Raw genomic sequence first — 23,133 nt, 5'->3', positions numbered from 1 at the left:
GAGCAGTGGGAGGGGCAAAGGAAGAGGGAGAGAGAGAATCTTAAGTAGTCCCCGCACTCAGTGCTGAGCCCGACGCAGGGCTCAATCCCACAACCCTGGGATCATGACCTGAGCCAAAATCAAGAGCTGGACACTCAACCCACTGAGCCACCCAGGCGCCCCTGGAATCTATTCTCTTACACACGACACTATCTTTTATTATTTTTCCATACCTGAACTAATTCAAACTTGCTGCTAATGAAGCATTTCCAAGTAGAGGTTCTATCAGGCTTGCTTTAATAAGCAAAGCTCATTGTAATTAGCTAATTAATGGGCTTGCTCAAGTCCTTCAAGCAAGTTAAACATGGCTTCCTGCAAATCTTATATACACTATTAATTTGTTTATCAGATTCTTTCTTCATAAATGGGATGAAAGTAAACTTCAGTCCAAGTCAAATTATCACAATATTCAAATTCACACAGCCAGCGTTAATGAGAGTTCACTCTAGATCATTAATTTTTACAAAATATTTACCTCCTGCCTTGAGTTCACTTCTGCCATGTCAGCATTTATTGCCTATATATCTAATGTACAAACATATGTTTGCACTATTACAGTTTTCCCATAAAGGGCTTCAAAATAAGAAGAAAAAGGCCAACTATGGTCCTGCTTAATTGTGAGACATTTCTAGCATAGTCTCTGAGGAACTGGGCTTTAATTATTTGTTAAAAGCCTAGTCTGATGCCAAGCAAATAAACAATAGAAGAAAATGCTCAAGTTGGCATATGTAATAAACACTTCTATCGAATGTTCTTAAACAGCGCTCTCTCTTGTTTTTTTTCTTTTAAAGTAAGCTCTACTAGGGGCACCCGGGTGGCTCAATCGGGTAAGTGTCCAACTTTGGCTCAGGTAATGATCTCACAGTTCATGAGTTCAAGCCCCACCTCGGGCTCTGTGCAGACAGCTCGGAGCCTGGAGCCTGCTTCGGATTCTGTGTCTCCCTCTCTCTCTCTGCCCCTCCCCCAACTCGCACTATAGCTCTGTCTCTCTCAAAAATAAATAAAAACATTAAAAAAATATTTTAGTGGCTGGAACTAGACGGTATTATGCTAAGTGAAATTAGTCACAGAAAGACAAAAATATCATATGACTTCACTCATATGAGGACTTTAAGACATAGAACAGATGAACATAAGGGAAAGGAAGCAAAAATAATATAAAAACAGGGAGGGGGACAAAGCATAAGAGACTCATAAATATGGAGAACAAACAGAGGGTCACTGGAGGGGTTGTGGGACGGGGGATGGGCTGAATGGGTAAGGGACATAAAGAATCTACTCCTGAAATCTTTGTTGCACTATAAGCTAACTAACTTGGATGTAAATTAAATAAGTAAAAATATTTTTTTTAGTATTTTAAAAAGGCGCCTGGGTGGCGCAGTTGGTTGATCATCCGACTCTTGGTTTCAGCTCAGGTCATGATCTCAGGTGAGTTTGAGCCCCATATACGGCTCTGCCCTGACGGCGCGGAGCCTGCTTGGGATTCTGTCTCTCCTTCTCTCTTTCCCCACCCCTGCTTGTGTGCACTCTCTCTCTCTCTCAAAAATAAATAAATAAACTTTAAAAAAAAAGATTAAAAAAATTTTTTTAAATAAAGTAAGCTCTACTACACCCCAACACGGGGCTTGAACTCACGACCTTGAGATAAGAGTCTCACACTCTACCGACTGAGCCAGTCAGGCGCCCCAGGCCTCCCTCTTTCTTAAGCAAAGGCTGATGTTCCAAAATTTTGGTACGTGAATCAGTGATGGTCCACCCCACTCCCCAGAACAAATAATCATCATTAGACTGCTTTGGTTTATCCAGCCTCAATGTCCCGTGTACTTCATATAGCTAAAGTCCCTGACCAGTTACTGGCTCCTTATTTTGATTCATTCAGGTCACAGTCCAACCCTCCCATGCCTCCATTCCCACAATAGAGAAAATAACAATAGAGCCACCAACTTTCAACTTGGAAAATGCGTGGAAATACAATCACTGCATGCAAAGTACATTGAAATCCCTTGAGGAAAACGGCAGTGTATACAAACCATAACTTATTATATCTTGAAAATATTGAATACTTCTACTACTATCTACCTATGTATATATAGGAGGGTATGGGTGTACACCAGGAATTAGAGTTTAAGGGTCCTGGTTCAGCGTTTACCCTAAATGGATTTCATCAGCAAGGAAGTCACAAACCCACATGTTCCTCTAATACTTTAGTGCCCACATGTTAACTAGGCCAAGAAAGAGAGGCCCTGTGTGGTATGGCTAACTACTTAGGGGAATAATTTCACCATACAACTATAGCAAATTTATTTTGGTTCCAGATATCACTTTCCCCATTAACTCGGGAGACCAAAGGAGCATAACCGCTTTCCTTTCATCCCTGTCAAACTCAGCAAGTTTCTCAGGAAGCAAATACTATTTAAATCATTTTCATAATTCCAAAATGCCTGTAACACAAGTCCAGGGTCTAATTATGCCACTTAAATTTGTTGAAGATGTTTGGGTTTTTCTTTTTTTAATTTCAATAACGAAAGAGCCCAAGGGTTTAAAGCCCTAATAATCTAATAAACTTTGCTAAGTGAACATTGTAACAGATACGCCTGGATGGGATTTTGTAAATACCAGACAATTTCCCCTGATCTTTATCAGGGAAAAGAAGTCTAAATCTTTGGCAGGAAGAAATTAAATGTAGTGCAAAATAATAACATCTGGCCAGATTGTGTTTGTCAGAGCAGCAGCCCCTTTAGATGTCAGGCTGCAAAGTACTAAAATGAACTCTGAAGGGTGTGTGGGTGTGTGTGTGATTCTTTATGAGACAATAGGAAAGGTTGCCACACTGCCCCAGAATACTCAGGGTACAGTTAACCCATCCTAGTGTGTCCCTACAGAGAACTCTTTCACATCACTGGAATTTGAAGCCTTCTGCCAAATAAAATTGGGGGCCCATTCTTGGGGTATTTTGTTTATTTCTCCATTACTGTACAGATTCCAACAGCACTTTCTATTTTTCAAACTCTCTGTGATCATGATCATTTTTATGGGTTGTTAAGGCTTGTTTTTATCTTCTCACTCCAAGGAGGACAGCGTGGTTCAATGAAAAGAGCAATGACTTGGAAGTTAGAAACTTAATGCTGCCACGTCCTGGTTATGTGGCCTAAGGCAAATTGCTTAATGACTCTCAACTCCAGTTTCCGTACCTTGTGAAACAGAATCATACGTAGCAATATCATTACTGTTATCAAGAATAATCAAACCTAGCACATAGTAGACTTTCAGTAAACAAACCTTCCTTCTCCTTCATGGAAGTGACCCAGATGAGTTCAGATGCCTAACCTCACCAACTTTCCAGAGTCGCCTGACCCTCAAGAGCGTACATTATCTTCCCCTCCCATCAAAACAAAAGCAAAAGCCCTCCAGGTTACATTTGAAATAATATGTGCATCATTTAAGCATCTTCTCTTACTACAAGCCATCTCAACCATCTGGCAGAGATTGCCAGAAAGAACATACTTTGTTTTTCTACTAATGATTACTTTGATGCATGAGATACTTTGTTTTTCTTGCCTCTCTGATTTTGTTTTTTTTTAATCTGGCATTTGCAGAGGGAGAATTATGGTCATCTTACAGTTAAAAAAAAAAAAAGGTTCTCCCAATAAACATCTCTTTCCACAATGTATACCATAAAACTATGCTAAACCACTGATTTATCTGATAGACCAGTATCTCTGTTTCAAATATTAATTGCTAGGAAGAGTGCTGTGTTTTTCCAGTCCCCAGGGTATAGGAGTGTGGACAGAAGGCTTTTGGGTTTTCATCCACCTGCTTCTCTGTTGGACAGGAACAGATACTTGGGCCTCACTGAATGGGCTTCATTAGCTACCCTTCAAGGGTGGGGGCATGTGGGAGTAAACGCACATACTACATCAAAGACTAATTCCAGAGCCCATTTGCCCAGCTGGGAAGGTGGGATGGGTGCCCAGAATCCATGCTCCAGGCAGAGACTGGTGGCAGGCAACATTTCACCACCCCCCAAGCACCTTTCCAACTACCAGGGCATAGACTCCAATGTACTTCTAGATCAAGACTACTTTCTATTACGTGACCAGAAAGGTCTTAGATCCAGGGGAAGGAAAAGCAGTGCTATTTTCAGTACAGTAAACATGAACTTATTCAGATTAATGGTCAGTGTCACGAGATAGCTGAATAACCACAATAATCCTTTAAACTTTCAAGGAATGTTCATATACATTACCTCTTTTGATCATTAAAAGCTCTGGCGGGTTGGCAGGTCAGGTGTTATCTTGCACATACAAAAACAAACTCAGATCCTTTAAATTACTTACCAATTTTCACCCAGCTAATGTCAGACCAGGAAACAGAACACATCTTTGATTCATGCCAAGGCTGTTACCAGTCAGTAAAGAATCAAAGAATATATTAAAAACCAAAGGAAGACATTGATACATTTGACTGAAGGCACTTTTCAACCTCCATAAAAAATGGAAAATGGAAAATGGAAAATCAAATAAACAAATCAGCAAATGGAATTTCTAACATATAAAACGGGTTAGCATCCTGAATATACAAAGAGCTCATACAGATCAATGAGAAAAGGGCATCCCAAAAGGAAACAGTGAATTGCTAAATTTTTTAATGATAAAAGAATATTAATAAAATCACAAAATAAAAAGCACATATGACCATCGAATCTCCCCAGTAACCAAAGAGTACTATTTTTCACCGAAAGCGGGGTTGGTTACCGTAAAATGGCAAATTGGTCAGAAAAATAGACATTCATATATTGCTAGTGAGTGTGAAAACAGATACAACTTTATGGAAGTCACATAGGCAATAAACGTGAGAAACCTTAAAAACCATATAGCCTCTGACCCAGCAATTCCAGTGCCAGGAATTTATCCTGAGGAAATAATTAAGGATGTACATAAATATTCAGTTACGTGAACATTATTTATCTCGCTATGGTTTGCTGAGAGGAAACTAAACAACAGAGGTTGGATTAATAACATATATGACAGTCACAAGACTAAGTACTATGTTGCCTCTAAATACTACATTTTGATTGCACTTATAGAAATACATTATTGACATGGAAAGAAGGCTGTATCACATGCAAAAGCAATAGAATCCATTTTTGAAAAATACGTACACACACCTATATGTGTATAATACTGAACCAAGATATGCAAGATTATATACCAAAATGTTAATGGCAGTTATCCTGTGGGAGCTAAAGTGTAGGTCATTTTATTTTCCACTTTTTTGGGGTTTCTGCGTGTGTTTTTTTCATTTTCTCTGATAAACGTGTAGAGTCATCCAACTTCTTATCCGTGGGGATACATTTCAAGACCCCATGTGGATGCCTGAAACGTTGACAGGACTGAACGAACCCACTACAGACTTATGTTTTTTTTTCCTATACGTTCATACCTATGATGAAGATTCATTTATAAATTAGGCACAGGAAGCGATGAACAACAATAACTAATAACAAAACAGAATTACAACAATATACTGTAATAAAAGTTATGTGAAGGTGGTCTCTCTCTCAAAACGCTTTATTGTCCTGTACTCACCCTTCTTCCTGGGATGAGGTGAGAAGATAAAATGCCTACATGGTTAAGATGAGGTGAGGTCAATTACGTAGGCACTGTGACACAGTGTTAGGCTACTCCTGACCTTCTGATGCAGCATCTGAGGATCATCTGATCCCAGACTACACTTTACCCCAGGCAACTGAAACTGTGGGAAGCAAGACAGCAGATTGAGGAGGGGAAGGGCCTACTACAGTACTTATTTCTGTAGTAAAAACTTATGTTAAAAAAAAAAAAAAAAAAAGAACGTCCTGAAAGAAAATTTGCTCCGTTACTTTTAAGTGCTCACAGTAATCAGGAATGACACGTAAGAGCGTATCTGGAGAAGCTGACAGGTGTCACAATTCTCATGATTCTTGGTCAGCAGGTATAAATCCGTGGCACTGAGCCTTGTTCATAGCGCTCTGGGAAGAGCCGGGGTCAGGCTGGAAGAAAAGACAACCAGGAGGCCGGGGAGCGGTAAGGCCATAAGCAGAAGCAGGGGCTCAGGTATATGTAAGACGTTCCATCTCAAAACGGGCAAGCATCAAGCTATCAGCTTCACTTTTAAGATCTTATATCTGAGTAGATTTTAAAGCCTAAAGATAAATGCTGCAGGCAACAGGTTGTATGTTTTTCGATTTGGTCATCGTGGTACTTGCTGCAGAGGAAGTGGAAGAGTTTGGAAATCTGTTTCTATTAATTCTACTAATTTTAATCATGTGTGCGTGCGTGTGAGTGCACGGACGTGCGTGCGTATGTGTGTTTTCACACCTTTACCATCTAACATCTCACCCGGGGACACAGCAGCGAGATAGAATACGCATAAGCCCCGCCCTGAGTCATTCTCCAGAAAAGGAGAGCCACATTAACCAAATATCCATGCATGTACCACTACAAACTTGGTAAGTGTCCGAAAGAAAAAACACAGGATCCCAGGAGAGGGAATACAGTGGCACCTGCTCCAATCCAACGATGACATTCCAGTGGATCAGGTCCAGTACTAATGCCAAAGAACTTCAACCCAGGGAGGGAAGCATCATAAACATCCTGGTTTCCTTTCATCATTTTTGTGCTCCTTCTTCTCTTAATGCAACCCGATGAAATCAGAGTCTGCCATTGCTAGTTAGATCTCAAGGCTACGTTAACTCATTCAGACCACTAGGGGACCATTTAGAAACTGCATACTATTTAGCCTTACATACACACACGCACAGAGAAAAAGGAAGAAAACATAAAAATGTTACAAGCGGGTTTTTTTCTGAGCGATAGGATTAGGAGTGGGTATCCTAGAACATTTTCACATTGATTATAAATATATTGAAACATAGAAAAGCACTTTTTAAAAAGTATATGGGCCAGATATGTGCTAGTCAATACTGCAAAGCAAAGATACTATATACTTCATCTAGGATTATGCTTACAAACGCGCAACAGGGAGTAACGAAAAGGATGGCTACCACGCATGTGATTCCTACAGATTCCTCAGCATAGGGCTGAGCTCTTCACGGCCCTCATCTGATCCAACCCAGTTTACAATGAATGGCTCGGGGAGAAGTGCCTTGCTCTTGGTCACAAAGGGCGGCCATGGCACAGCCGGGACTTAGACTCCACTCTGCCCGAAGCCAGAGCACATGTCTGGCACACCATGCCCCCTCTGCATGTGTCCTCAGCATTTGCCCTTTCAAGAGAGAAGGCTGAGATGCTATAGGGCCAGCCAGGGAGGCCAGAAAGGCTGGCATCTAGTAGGCAATTAATAGTGTTCAAATTTTAATTTGATTTAGAAGAAGATGTGCACTGATTTACCTGACTCCCTCACCTGCCCTTCTCTCTGATCAAGAGCCATGCCTGTCTGGGGAATTCATACAAGCAATATCCTCCAAGAACCTCTACCCTCTAGTTGGAATTAATCTTCTCCAACCTCACACTCCCCCTACAGAGGCAGGTCTCCTGGGAAGCGAACGAAGTCTAAGCTGCAGGGTCCCACACTTGCAAGCCTCCTCCGGCAGGAGCCGTGGGCATTTCGTAGTTTTAATTTGGTCCTCTTTTCCTTACAGAGGGCCCCCAGACCGTATAAGCTTTGGACCCCACAAACCTGAATCTACCCTTACTCCCCCTAGAAAACTGCTAAAACATTTCTTACAGCATTGCCCTTAGGACGCCTTGTACCCCGGTTACTCCTGTATAAAAGTCTTGGTTTCTAGAATTTGAAGGTAAGCACGAAGTCGTTTTTATCGTTGAATCCCCTCCACACACACAGTGCCTGCCTCCAGACATGCTAGGTACTTGCCCAGCAAATGGTTTTTAATGAAATGCAACAGAATTCCCTTGCAAGAAAGAAAGCCAAAACTGGGGAGGTTGCCCACTGACCGGGAAACAAAATTCATAGAGATGACGTGTAACGTATGGTGATTAAGGGCCTAGGCCAGGGTTCAGTTCCTGTCTCTAAACCCCGGCTTTCTGGAGGTCAAATGAGGCTAATAACAGTATTCACCTCCGAGAGTTGTTGTGAGGTTTCAATGAGATGATACAGACAGAACACTTTGGAACAGGAGACTTTCCACTCATCTCTCACTGACTTAGTGCGGGCTCAGAGAGGAGGTCTGATTCTTGGCCCAAGCCCTGGACTTTGTCCTCTCCACACCCATCCCGCTTGTCCTATCTACCCCTACCCAGATTCATTCAAACCCAGCCCAAATGACCCCAGAGCCCACCCTCTTAATCATTACAGTCCATAGCTGGACCGGGAAGCAAAGGAGGAGTCCAAAGGCAGGAAACCCAGTCCTGCCTTTGCTGGTAGTCTAGGCGTGAGCTGATGGTACGGGAAACTCAAATCAGACACAGGGCCAGCAGGCATCAGTATACACTCAAGGAAACCACTGAGATCCAGAGAGGACAGAGGGGAAGGGGGTGGAGGGAAAAGATGTGAGGGAACATGAAGGAAGAAACAAGACCTTTTGACTGACTGCAAGACGGGATGGGGAAAAAGAAGGAGTGCCAGCCCCTCGAAGCCTCTCACAGACGACAGAAGGGAAGGTGTTTTTAATTTCTGTGTTACCACTTCCAGCTTAAAGGAAAATCGTTTCTACCTCCACTCTACTGACAGGAGAATTCAAATCTCTCAAACATATGCTTCATTACTCTGATATCAGGTACTGCAACTCAGTGAGACAGAAAGAGGAGGAGGAACATATGTTTTCAGAAGGTAAACAAATCCCAGCGGGGGAGGGGTGGGGAGTAATCACTTGAGGCAAAAGTGGTATTTTTCCTGGAAGCTTCTAGAGGGCAGGGACAATGTCCTCTAATTTGCTTTGTTGGGCCCACTAGTGAGAAGGTGGGCAGGAGCATCACAGCTAGAGGGGGTGAGTTCAGAGCCCTATTGAATCAAGGGGACCAGGGGGGGGTAAAGAGTTAATCTGCATAATCTCCTCACCTCACGTTGGCCCTAGAACAGTCTCTGGCCGCACACTGAGTCATTTTCCTAAGCTCTTTTTATTAAACAGTTTTCAGCCTAATGACTGACTTTTCTAAATCAATAGAGGGCACAGTAAAGGTTTACAACTCCCCCAGCCTCTGGCTCCGTGAAAGCCACAGAATTTTGAAACTGAATAGAATCCAAAAGTTCTTAGTTTAAAACCAAAATGACTTTAAACGCCCAGTTTCCAATTGTTTTTCCAATAGCACTAATAAAGAATCACATCTTTTTTAAACTTTGTAACCAAAATATCTCTTTGAGTCAGTGCCATAAAAGGACACTAATTAAAGCCAGCATCTTCTGGGCTCTGATGAGAAATTCACCCTTTTATAATGGGATTACTAGAGCTTTGCCTTACAGATGAGTGGTTTGATTAATAATTTACATTTTTGAGGATCTATAACCTCACTCACGGTCATGGTTTGCGTTCCTAAAATTCTTCTATTCAGTTTAACGTTATTACAGTTAGCCCTGGCAAATGAATTACGTTCTGATTAGACATCAGTGTAATTATTCTCTCCCATAGGTCATTTTCAACCAAGAAAGGGTTGTGACAGAATGGCCGGTGGCCCGAGTCGGGGACTCGGTGGGGCTCGGCCCGGCACAGAGCGGGAGCATGAGCGGGAGAACTGTCAGCCTAGTCAAGGGGAAACATTGCGAAATGGAGAAAAATGGCTCGGTGCTCCCTTAAAACCCCCCACAACATTATAAAAACTAAATTAACAAATGATTGAATCTCAAAAACATGTTTATCAACATCCAAGCAATTATTTAGTCACATATTAACTGTGAAAGAAAAAAGCTTTGCTTGAATAATGTCCCTAAACAGTTATTTCAAGCAGAAGTGACTGGAGAAATTGCTCTGAGTTGATGGAAAAGGGTGTTCTAACCAAGGTCAATTTTATTTAGTGGGAGTGGGAGAGACAGGGATCTGACAGAAAGAAAAAAAAAGTGTAAGAACTGCCAGGAGCAGATGGAAATGGAAAACACGGGAGTAGAGAAACAGCAGCACAGAAACACTGTCGCCAACCCCCCCACCATGTGGAGACATCTTTTTCATCTCCCCTCTAGAAAGCAGGTACCAGAACACTGGGTGAAGATCCATGTGACATCTCTAAACTCTGACTCCCATTTTCCTTCTCTCTGCCATGATACGGTGGCGCGGACGGTGCAATTAAGAAGATGGCCTGGGAAAAGCACTTATGGCCTGAACACCGCAAACCCTTCCTGATCCAGCCGCTTGTTGGTGTGTAAAATACAGCAGATAGGGGCCAGAAGAGAAGAGGCTTCGGGAAGCTGACAAAAAGGACTGCTCCCGGCAGTTCTGCCATTTTAAACGGCACAGCTTCACATCTAAGAATGCACGGAATAGACCCCTTTTTCAAAGGCTACTTTACCTAAGGGCTCCCTCACCTGTGCGCTAAAGCTGTAAGGTGGCCAAAATAGGTGAGTGACATCATGACCTCCGGCTTTATCTGGGCTAACGTCTGGAACGGTGATGCACCATTCATCTGCCATCACCTGGGATAGAGCAGCCCACTTAAGTGAGCTGGCGAGATAATAATGCATGCATACGCTGCTTTACGGTTTTCAAGGTACTTTCACATACATTGCGTCGCCCCTATGAGGTAAGCAGGATTGTAATTACGATCCCCCATCTTGCAGGTAAGAAAACTGAGGCTAAGAGACTCGAAATAACCACCTAAGGGCATAAAGCTTCCAAAAACAGAATTAGAATTAGAATTTAGATGTCTGGACTCCAAGCCCAGTGCTCTTTCCATTGCCTTTCGGCCCCTCGATATATTTTTTTAGCCACTTAAAATGGAAAATGTGGAGGGGAAAAAAAAAACAGGGAAAATAATTTGATCTTTATTGATTTGCAATGGACATCAGTTGTCGGGCCTACTATAATACAGGGGCTACTGAGGCAGGTAGGATATACCCCTCTCCTGAATGCCCTCCGGACTGCCACGTTCAGTGAGCTCGTGAGCCTACTTTTATGTCTTCCACCCTTACTGTCACTAGTAACTTCTTCCTGCTCGTATGTACCTCCCTCTGGCAATCTTCTATAACCCTTCCATTTAACTGCTTATTTATCACCGGCTAGAAAGCTACAAAATCAAGCTTGTAAAGACCACGCATCAACAGTAGTGGGCACTGAACAGTGACCCGAGGAGCTTTCAGCTACCTAGACAGGAGATCCATGGTGTTTTAGGAACACACAGATGTTCTCTGCTTGACCACGATTTCTACCCTCTGGTGAAGCCCGTTCAAGCTGTGGGTTAGGCAACTTCCAGAAAAGCTGAAGAGTCTGGTCTCACTCAAAGTCAGTGGCACCTTGGGGAAGACTGGAATCATCCAACATGCAGAAAACACCTAGGAATATACCCCCAAGTACTTCCTGATAGCACGCATTGGAAGGTTATAAGGAAATTCTGCCAAGAAAACCAAACTCCAGGCTTGAAGGTGTAGCGGTGGTGGAGATAGGATGAAAAATTCAGAATTCTATCCTGGTGTTCTTCCCAAGGACCACAAATCCTACAACTTCTTGTTGTTGTTGTTTTAAGTTTATTAATTTGTTTTGAGAGAGGGGGAGAGTCCAAGTGGGGCAGGAGCAGAAAGAGAAGAAGAAAGAGAGAATCCCAAACAGGCTCTGTACTGCCAGCACAGAGCCCGACGCGGGGCTTGATCCCACGAACCGTGAGATCGTGACCTGAGCCGGTATCAAGAGGCAGACACTTAACAGACTGAGCCACCCTGGCGCCCCCCCCCCCACAACTTCTTAATTTTGTTTCATGTCAAGCATACTAAGAACAAGTTTCCTCATCTGTAAAATGGAGATAATTACAGTAGGGACCTCAGAGGGCCGCGGGGAAAATTACATGAGAGGATTATGTGAAAGTAAGCATCATATAGTAGACACTTAATAAATTGCCACTATTATTATTATTATCGTCGTAATTATTATTAGGTAAGGGAGAACAAAAAGAGAAAAGAAAATCTTTTAGTGGAGTTTTTCAAAAAGAATTAATTAAGCAGAAACAAAAAACGATTCTGCTGCCCCATTTTACTAAGCACATCCAAGTAAATTAAATTTAGGAAACGAGGCAATGCAAAGATTGAAAATAAAGAACAACTTTATTTTTTAACGCTTCAATCATTATCAAAACAACATTAGCAAGAGAGCACTCCAACCACTGTAGCAAAGGGCCCCAGGCTCATTTATGAGGGCAAAGGCTTCTTGCAAACGAAGACATAAAATCCACATCAAGGCAGTAAGGATTGCTCGTGGAACTGTGCACATATTTGCAGAAAGCGCTCACAGCTTTAATACCCCCAATGTGGACTAGCGAAGGAATCCTAAGGAGATTGTGGATCTAGGCCAGTATCAAGATGAGTTTTCTTCAACTTCATATGGTGGAGAAAATAGCTTGCGTCAAATTTCATATGAGTGAAGTATTAGAGCAATGATCTGGTCTGCCGGAATCTTGGGGACTGAGTACATTTTAAGGAAAAAACAACCGTGCCCTCCCCTTTTAAATTAATTAGAATAGTAAGTAAATTAAGGAAAAACAGGCCGCTCTCTTCTTCTTAGCAATCCATAATACACCATCTTGCGTCAGTCCCTGATTTTAGTCTTGTGCTTCCCAATGTTTCTTATAGAAAGAATTTGGGGGTAATGTTTCTAGAAACATGGCATCATTGCCTTGAGGTCTGGCACCATGGTTTCTTTTTTATCATGGGGTTTATGTTCTCTAAATGTGAAGCAGGGAAAGAATAAGAGAAGAGAATGAAACAAGATAAAAAATTGAAATAACGTGTGTGTGTGTGTGTGTGTGTGTGTGTGTGTGTGTGTGTGTGTCAGAGACAGAGAAAGAATACAACTAGTAGGTGCTGCCCCCACTTTCCACTTTCCAGCCTCTGTTCACATGACTAGTGTTCATCCTCCATGCTAAGCCAATCAAAATCGGGTCAGAACTTCCTTTCTTCCTAGTCTTGTGCTGCTCCAGGGCTAGAAAACACAATATGTAAAATGCAGGACTGGACGGAGATAGGGAAGCTGACACCCAAGGCCCTCAGATGGACAGCCACGTCCGCTACTCTGCATGCTAGAACATCAGTGTGATTGCTCTACCACCCACTTCCGCCAGCTAATGGTTGTATGATAACATCTGTTGGCCTGGTTATCCTGAGAATGAAACAAATCATACTCTGTTCTGAGAAGCACCTTGACACCCCAAAGAGGAAGACTCAGCTCTCTGTTTCAACCCAATTCTCATGTCCCATCACTTTTTATCACCCCACTTTCAGCCGGCAGATCAGCTCCAAAACCAATCTAAGAAGTACATGAATGGTACATGTATTTTTAAAATCTGTTTAAATTATTCATTCTTTCGCCAAATTGTTAGTCTCAACAAACTCTTCACAAGAGTCTGACTGCATAAATAAGTTAACAAATACCTCACGCTTATATACTGTACTTCATATAATCAACCCAACATCCCCTGAGGCTTTGACCCTAGAAACTATTATGAATGTATGCTTTATTAGCTAATTTGAATAATTTTCTTAGCTAATTCTAAAAACTTCCTTGTAATACACAAAATAAGCTATAATCAACCCACCTTACAATTCAGAGGTTAATCCTTATCCAGGCACCATAAATCTAACACTTTGGAATATCAAGTAGTCAGAAGTGTTATTTTTTAAAAATTTTTTAATGTTTATTCATTTTTGAGAGAGAGAGAGAGAGAGAGAGAGAGAGAGACAGACAGCATGAGTACGAGAGGGGCAGAGAGAGAGGGAGACACAGGATCTGATGCGGGCTCCAGGCTCTGAGCTGTCAGCACAGGGCCCGACGTGGGGCTCAAACTCACGGACTGTGAGATCATGACCTGAGGTGCAGTTGGACGCTTAACCGACTGAGCCACCCAGGCACCCCAGAAGTGTTATTTTTCTATCTGACCCCGATTCCCTGTAGAGCAAGAAAAAGGCACTGATTCCACGTGCCTAAGGAAAGATAGAAGAAAGCTCTAATATCTGTGAGTGATTTCCCCTCCCAGGAGGCAGCATACTGAGGTGCTTAAAAGTATGGACTGTAAGAGCCAGGTCGCCTAGGTTCAAATCCTGCTTTCACCATTTATTAGTTGTGTGTCCTTGGGCAAGTTACTTAACCATGATGTGCCTTGGGTTTTTACCCATTAAATGGGAATGCTGATAGTGATACTTACTTCATAGGGTTATTGTGAAGACTGAATGAGTTAATACACATAACGCACTTACAAGAAAGAGTACCTCGAATGTGCTGCTAAGTGCTTAGTATCTCTATTACCACCGTTGTCACCATCGTCCCTAGCTGGGTCTTTGAATCAATGGCAGTACTCTCCATCCTGCCGTGACAGTCCTACAAGTTAGCAAGGAGAAGTGGGATTCCTGACCTGTTCTGGCGATGCCACATCAGCTTCCTTTACAGCCACATGCAAGTGTAGCGAGAACTGAGACTCACAAAGAAAGAAAAGGTAACCATTCACACAAATGAGAAAACGTATGGCCTTCAAACCAAGCTCCCCATCTCTATGGAAATGGCCCCAGTGGTCAGAAGGAGTTCAGGCATGTTCCACAGATATCTAAGCCACTCCTGGAGAAAACTGGTACTCAAGTAAACTTTTTTTGTTTTGTTTTTTAAACAAGTCTTAAGTGCTCTTAGAGAGAAGATCTCATTTACTCTTTCTGTGGAGACTTACAGCCTTTGCATACAGGTAAACAGAATGTCCTTGGACAATGATTTTTTAGAATACCTGCCTTCCCAAAGAGTGAAACGCAGCTTCTCTAAAAACTGTGGTTTTCCTTAAACAGAATCTCTCACTGGGAGGTTCTTAAATCAAGCATTAATGCTGGAATGGTGATTTACAAATTACACTTAGCATTTGAAAGCCCAGTGCCCAAAGAATGGTGCCATTGAGCAGCACATCTAAGACGATCCCCAGAACTCACCTTGGAAAACCGCAGCATTCTGAATAATTAAGAACTTGAGCTCCATACTTGCAGACTGAAGCAGCTGTTCGATGTTCAAGCGTGCCGTTAGTTGGTATTTTTCTTCCATCTTTCTTGAGCAGCATGTTGGGCCCTTGGGGAGACATACTTGCAGATCTGATCCTGAAACAAACAAGTTTTTCATGTTTCAGTAAGCAGAATGTCAGACATACACGCTCGCGCACACACACACACACACACACGTACGTGGCAAACACGGCCAAAGAATGCATTTTTTTAAATACAGGAAAATCTTGATTTTTCAAAATTAGTGTTTATCTTAACTGATCCCTGCTTTCTCCTCATTATCCTTATGACTGAGTCTTTTTGAGTAACCGTTAGAATTAATTGCCTAGGTTTGACTCATAAATTCTGCATAAACTAATTTACAGCACCAAGTGTACGTCATTGAACACCGATATTTAATTTGTCCGTTAAAAGATTAATCTTCACCCCTACAATTTATTTTTCTTGATTATAATTTATGAATGAGAGCACAACCAAGAAGCAATTTTCAAAATTCCAGTTATGATTTCCTAATGAAATGTATGTCTGCCAACCCAATGTTGCTTTTGGGGATAAATGATTAAAACATCAATATCCTATCAAAGCTTTACTGTTGTTGTTTTAACTGAAGGTCTGGGGTAAGATTCAGAGACGAAATATCCAGAGGACAATATTCACATTCAGACAATCATCAAACTCCCCTACAACTAAAACATTCTTGCTCTGTTCAAGTGCTGACCTCTGAAATCCTGAGCTACTTCATTTATGATGAACAATGCTTTTTTATTTTTGCAGCTCCATAAAAACTTGCCAAATGAATCATCTCCTCGCTTATTCTAAAATGAGGGAACTGGAACCTCTTCTTAGTCCTCGTCCAATGTGATCTTTCGCAGCTTCCCTCACAGTTGACCAATATCTCCTTCTTGAAACATTCTCCTCCTACGTTGTTTTAGTGAACCTATCCACCCCTGCCCCCCCCCGCCCCCCCCCCCCACAGGCACCTACTGCTATGGCCACTCTTATCTGTCTTTTCCTGCCTCCTCTTCTTCTGCCTGTCACTTTAATGTCACTGACCCTCCCCCTCTTTCTACGTCTCCCCCACGCATGATCTCATCTATACCCATGTGACTGCTGAACTCCCTAACCCAGCCCTCACTGTTCTCCTGAGTTCCAAAACCCCACTGAACTTTCTGAACTTTGTGTATCCCATACACACACACACACACACACACACACACATATATAGTGAAGTTGTCGTAAGTACTACAGACAAAATAGAATTAAGCAAGGGAAAACAAACTGTGGTATATACATATAGTGGAATACTACCAAGCCATAAAAAGGAATAAACTACGGATATGTGCTACCGCATGGGTGAACCCCAGCAACATTATGCCAAGTGATAGAAGCCACATCAAAAAATTACATACTCTATGCTTCCATTTATACAAAAGTCTACAAAATGCAAATTAATCTATAGTGACACAAAGCAGTTCAGTGGCTGCTGGGGAAGGGATAGAGGGCAGGGACAGGGCAGGAGTGAGGAAATTTGGGGGAGTGATGGATACATTCATAATTCTGATTGCAGTGACTATTGCATGGCTACGTACACGTGTCGAAATTATGCCCTTAAAATGTGTGTAGTTTGTTGTATGTCAATTATACCTCAATAAAGCTGTTAGTTTTTTTTAATGTTTAAAAACCAAAGTAAGGGAGATGGGGAAGGTGGCAGATGCAGGGACAATTCTATTTACATAGGGTAGTTAGGGAAGGCTTCTTTCATAAGGTAGCATTTGAGGAGACGTGAAGGAAACGAGGGAGGGTCCCCTGATTTTATATACTCCACCAATACTAGCAAATATTAGGGCTCGATGAATATTAAATCCAATCTCCTTCCTCTTCTGCAACTCCCACTGTACTCCAACTCTCCCTTCCATCAGCTTTTGTTGAGATCCTTCTGTGGTGGCCACGAAAATGTGCATCTCAGATCCCCTACTGCATGGAGTGTAACCGACAAATGGTCCCAACTGCCACAGTCTGAATTCACCACCATGTCGTACCCCGGCAGTAATCCCTAGAGGCTGCTCCCAGCCGATGACTGAGCACAACAAAGATGCTAAGCCCTGTGAGACACAGAACTCTGCTGACAGGGGTTTGGGCTCGAGGACTCCCCACTGACCTTGACAAAACTTTCTTAAAACTGCACTGCAGCTGGGGCACCTGGGTGCTTCAGTCGGTTAAGAGTCTGACTCTTGATTTCGGCTCAGGTCATGATCTCACGGTTCATGAGTTCGAGCCCCATATCAGGCTCTGTGCTGACAGAGTGGAGCCTGCTTGGGATTCTGTCTCCCTCTCTCTCTCTGCCCCTCCCCTGCTTGCTCCCTACCCCTCTCTCTCAAAAATAAACATTTGAAACAAATCTTTAAAAAAAAAAACTGTACTGCAATCAAAGATTCTTCCCACTCTCCCTTCTTTCCCTCCTTCCTCAGCTGGGTCGGCCCCGCACCACAGTCCGAGGGCTCTTCCAGCATCCTTCAGCATCCTGCTCAATTTCCGTCACAAGCGTTTTCCCCAAGAAATCCCTTCTACATCTACTGCCCTACTGGCATCTGCTTCTCAGAGGACTCAATCTAACTCATCTTCTATGTGCCAAGCACCGTGCTACATGGGAGAGGTACCGCTTTGAACAAGAGAGACATGGCCCTTACCCCAAAGAGCTTACTATCTAAAGGGATCAGCAGAGATATATACCTAATGCATAGGTACTGAGTGCAATATAGCAACATAGTTAGCCAGGATGACCAAACATGTATATGGGACAGAGGGAAGGCTCCCTCAACATCCTGTAAGGACCCTGGCAAAGTAAGGTTCCATAAGAAACATCCAATCTTAATGAAGTAAGGCTAAAACGCATACGCAGAAACATTTAAGGCAGCTTTGCAACAACTGAGGTTTTAAAAAACGGAGTGGGGGGGGGTGGTATGCAGTAAGAGACAAGTTAGTCCTCAGTGACCAGAAAATTTATTTTTATTACATCGTATTTCCCCAGGAATTCCAGTTAATCATGACCTTAATGTATGTGTCCAAGTTTTATTTTCTTAATTTAGGAATGAAATTCATCAAGTTTTGCCTCACATGACATCACTGTTGGGAGTTCAGGGTATTGACTCCAAGCTCTCCCCTTCCCCTTCGTCAAGGGAGCTGCTGACAAAGGTAGTAAATGGAGAGCACAGATAATACATATCACCAAACCGAATCCCGCACTGCAATTTATAGCACTGGATGGAAAGGTGATATTTAATGTGTCAAAATACAATTTGGGGTCTGGAGACACAGAGTTCAGATTTATCTCCTATAAATGTCAATCTCATATACAAGCCTTAAGCTGATTTTAAATACGATCTAAGCTTAAAGGCTTTATGATTGTCTTCTGAAAAAGAAAACAGAGCTAGTTCTAGCTCACTGTATTCTTTCTACATGAGGTTACAAAACATAAGGCTACTCTAGGAGTAGAAATTGATGCAGTTTACTGGACCACGAAGGGAAAGAGTCCCCTTCGGGAAGAGTGGCTAAACTAGATTTAAGCAAGGTTGGTTTGGGACACACATATAGATGGGAAAATCCTGTGTAGCAAGTGTTTTCCATATACCAAGTTCCTGTCCACTTATCAGTGCTTTATTTGCTTCCTGGGTAAACTGATGCCTAAGTCATATGTGTTTAAAATATCTGATTTGATGGCGCACCTGGGTGGCTCTGTCAGTTAAGCATCTGACTCTTGATTTCAGCTCAGGTCATGATCTCATGGTCATTGGGATCAAGCCCCCCGTCAAGGCTCCACACTGTCAGCACTTGTGATTCTCTCTCTCTCCCCGCCCCCCACTCTCTGCCCCTCCCTTCTTCCCTCTCCCTCTCTCTCTCTCACAAAATAAATCAATAAACTTTAAAAAAAATAAAATATCTGGGGCACCTGGGTGGCTCAGTCAGTTGAGCGTCCAACTTCAGCTCAGGTCATGATCTCACGGCTCGTGAGTTCGAGCCCCGTGTTGGGCTCTGTGCCGACAGCTCGGAGCCTGGAGCCCGCTTCGGATTCTGTGTCTCCCTCTCTCTCTGCCCCTAACCCACTCACACTCTGTCTCTGTCTCTCTCAAAAATAAAGAAACATTAAAAAAATAAATAAATAAAAATAAAATATCTGTATTTGAATACATTCATAAAATTAAATGTCATACATAAACTCCTTTGTGTTTCTGAATTTCCACTGGTGATGACTTCCAGTTTTCAGGAGCAGCAGTGTTTATTTGGCAGGGCAGCTGTTAACACTGCTCCTACTTCCACCAGCTCTAGCTAGTTAGCGGGAATCATAAAATAACGAGACTCAAATCTTTCCTCTGTGAAACGCTGTGAGCTGCTTAGATCTTAGAAGGTAACAAATTACCACTTGGTGTACCTACCGAAACCCAGGACCGCCTCTTCGAATTACCATGACACCAGTTTTGTTTGTCTTTGCTATGTGATCATTCATAAAGTAACACAGAGCTTGAATACTGTATCCCTTCCCTGGGTTGGTCAAGTCTTATCATTGTAAAAACTCCCACTACCTCAAGAATTAATTGAGCCGAAAATCTTGAAAGGACTAAAACGTCAAATGAGTATTTGGGGGAAAAACATGTCAGACATCATAAAGAAAGGTGTAGGTTATATCCAAATATAAGACATGTACACATAGCAATATTTATCCTCCCTCCCAGTTATCATTGCCTGGTTAATCAATAAGCCAATACAACTGCTCCGGGGGCTAAGCGTTAGCTACATATTTGGGGAAATAAAACACCTATAAACTAACACTAATTTGGGATTTGCAAACCAGGAAGGAGTGAAATATACGCCAAAGGGAAAAACATTCTAAGTAAATTTCATGTAACTCACAGGCCTGCTTAAAATAAGCTCTAGCACAAGAGAACATAAGGAACAAAGTGAGCCAGGAGAGCTAGACATGCCTACAAGAAATGACAATAATGAAATATAACCATTTCAGTGCATGAACAGGTGCATGAAAGAAGCAAAACCAGAACACCAAAACTGAAAGTAGGGAAAGCACTGAAAGAGGAATCCTCATCAACAAAACAATTACTCTGGAAACCAAATCTCAAGTGGGATGAATAAAAAGTAACCAAATGGAGAACTGATAGGTACTTGAATAAATCAAAGCGGAAAGGCCAATTCAAGAAATAAGATGCAACGTACAGAAGGCACAGTAAGTAGCAAAGCATTCTCTAAGAATGTCTGGAACAAAAGAAGGTTAAAGGGAAATAACTCCTTTATTAGATGGAAAGGAAAAATAATTGTTGGCCATACTCATCAAAGAGGTGCTCACATTCTTTATCTAAAAGTGGAATTTAGCAGGGAAATGGGAATAGAGACAAGCAATATAGCCTGGGATGGAGATAAGGAAAAGGCTTAGCAATTGACTATTCAAATGAGCCCGAAAGGTTGAAGTCTTCGGAGCTTTAATAACTTGCATTTCCAGATGCTAAAAAAAAAAAAAGAAAAAATTAACTGAAGTCATTACAGGGCTGCTAGTTCCCACTTATTCTGGAGGATTAAAAAGTACCTTCATACTATAATCTCCTCTCCTAGATTTTTCGTTCCTGAAGAGCAGAGAGTGACACCCATCTCCTTGGGATGCCCTGTCGATCCCATTCAGCCTTCCGCACATCGTGTTGAATTAATGAGGGTACAGATCAAGAACACAGGTAAAACAACAACAACAACAACTCTGTGTCTCTCTGATCTACAACGAGAGTGGGGACAGATGACCCTGAAAATTTTAACATCTGTGTGCTTAATGTTGCTCTTGGAAAAAATACTTTCAGATACCACAAAAATCAATTTCCAACTTGAAGATACACAAACACGTGTCTCACTTGAAGGAACTATGAAGTAATTCATTTCTAATTATTTTGAGGCAATGTCTTGCTTGCACACTGGGTCTGGTTCTGGATCCTACAACTGAAAGGGGATATTTGGGTTATGGTAGCTCTCCTCTGGAGGATGAGTCACATGTGTATCCAAGTTGGGCGCCCTTACCGGCTGCTTCCCCTCCCAGAGGCCATGATGCAGGTGGACCACAGAAGGCTCTTTCTTTCCTGATGTGTTCTCGTGTCCGGGATGTCTTCGGCTTGGCTACCCGTGGCCTTGCTTTCTTGACCTCCATCATTTGGGCCCAGTTCTTGCTCTTTTTCGGCTCCATTCAAGGAGTTGACATTTCAGACTGCCCCTGGTCTCCCTTGGCCACCTCCCCTGAACTGGGACTTCAGTCCCCCTTTGCCCTGCAGTCATAGGCTCACACATGCACTCAGAGACCCCATTCCAGGCCTGAGCCCTGTCCCTAATTGGAAGAAGCAAGGGTGGGTTATTTAAATTCCACATGCCTCTTTGTCCCTATCTCTAAAATGGGATCACCAATAGCACTTACCTTACAGAGTTATTGCAAAGATTGAGTGAGATTGCGCAGGTAAAGCTCTTAGCCTCCTTGGCACAATATGTGTTAAGTAAAATAAAAATAAACAAATACAAAACTCACACTAAGAGACCAGATTTTCACACAAAAATAGCTAGACAACAGTAAAAGTTGGTACATGGTTAGGTGACAAAATATGCAGTATTATTCTTCTGAAGTGATGGAAATAGTCTCTATTTTAATTGGGGCAGTGGTTACATGGTTATATACATTTGTAAAAACTCATTAAATCCTTCACTCAAATCGGGTGTATTTTATTGTTTGTAAATTATCTCAATTAAGTTGATTTTTGAAATATGTGCTATTGACAACATTTGCTTGATAAGTGAATGCTCACCAGAGGCTCTAGGGGCCAAAGGAAATTTCCAGGAGAGGTGGGGTTTGAGCTAGATGGGAAGGATTTGGAGAGGCCAATGGAGAAAATGGGTTTGGCCCCAGCAGTGTAGTAGGGCAAGACTAATTTGCCTGAAGAGAAGCTGGAATCTGGGGCATAGCTAGATTATCAGGTCAGAATGTGAAGGACCTTGAATGCAGACAAAAAGCCTGTGGGCTTGACCCCACAGACAATAAAGGACCACTATTGGTTCTCAAGCAAAAGCTTAAACAGGCGACGAGTGCTGCGTAGGAAGATGAGCCTTATGGCCTGAAATTGGGAATGGACTAAATAACCCCTCAAGGTCACTTCCAGCCCACCAATTCTCTAATTACGTATTGTGTTCTACATGTTGGTTATTTTACTAGACTGCAATTTTACTAATGACTATAAATTGTCAAAAATCGCATTAGAAAACACATTAGAGAACAGACGTAATATTCACGTAGACCTTGATCCTTATGCTTTCCTAAGAACAGATAAAACATATTCAAACAGCAACAGAAGAGGAGGAATCGTCAGGGCTCAGTAACAATGAAAATTGAAATCTTTTCCATATATACATATATATATGACGATTTGACACATTTCATTGCCAAGGTCTGCTTTATGAACGGCGGATTATTTTTTTTTTTTTTTTTTGCTAACAAAGGTACACTGTGCTAAAAATAGTGATGTAATATCATCATTAAAGTAATATTAAGCAGAAGAATGAATGATATCCAAAACTGGTTGCTTCCTGACTTGTAGGGAAAGTGAGAGAGGCCTATTAAAATTATCCAAAGGATTAAGTGCAGGTTACTCTACTAATGAACCAAAAAAACATATCAGACTCTTTCAAAAGGTATTTTTTTAAACAGAGGACAGTCAATTTGCCATCCAAAAATATTAACTAATTTCCTTAGCATATAATAGTGACTTGCTATTAGAACGGTGCCTTTTCCCCTAATTAATCATTATCTAAATCAAATCTTACACGCTCATTAATTTCTCACTAATCAAGATAGGAATACAGATGAAAGAAATGACTGCATTTGAAACCAGTGGGGAAAGTGACGATTGCTGGTGGAAGAAATCATCTTAGGGAACCCAGCTGAAGGTT

The 23,133-nt window shown here is 42.0% G+C and overlaps 1 protein-coding gene across 1 annotated transcript in view; it reads right to left on the bottom strand.

The window, feature by feature from the left end:
* Nucleotides 1-23,133, bottom strand: part of GPC3 (glypican 3) — a 422,702-nt gene that overhangs the window by 374,099 nt on the left and 25,470 nt on the right. Inside the window, exon 2 of the mRNA XM_081794176.1 lies at nt 15,094-15,255. Coding sequence (XP_081650302.1) covers nt 15,094-15,255 — 162 coding nt within the window. The remainder of the gene's footprint in view (nt 1-15,093; nt 15,256-23,133) is intronic.

This window comes from Panthera onca, chromosome X (genome assembly GCF_046562875.1).
Source record: "Panthera onca isolate mPanOnc1 chromosome X, mPanOnc1 haplotype 2, whole genome shotgun sequence".
Lineage (NCBI taxonomy): Eukaryota > Metazoa > Chordata > Mammalia > Carnivora > Felidae > Panthera > Panthera onca.
Note: the sequence above shows the minus strand (reverse complement) of the source record. Positions and strands in the feature narration are given on the sequence as shown.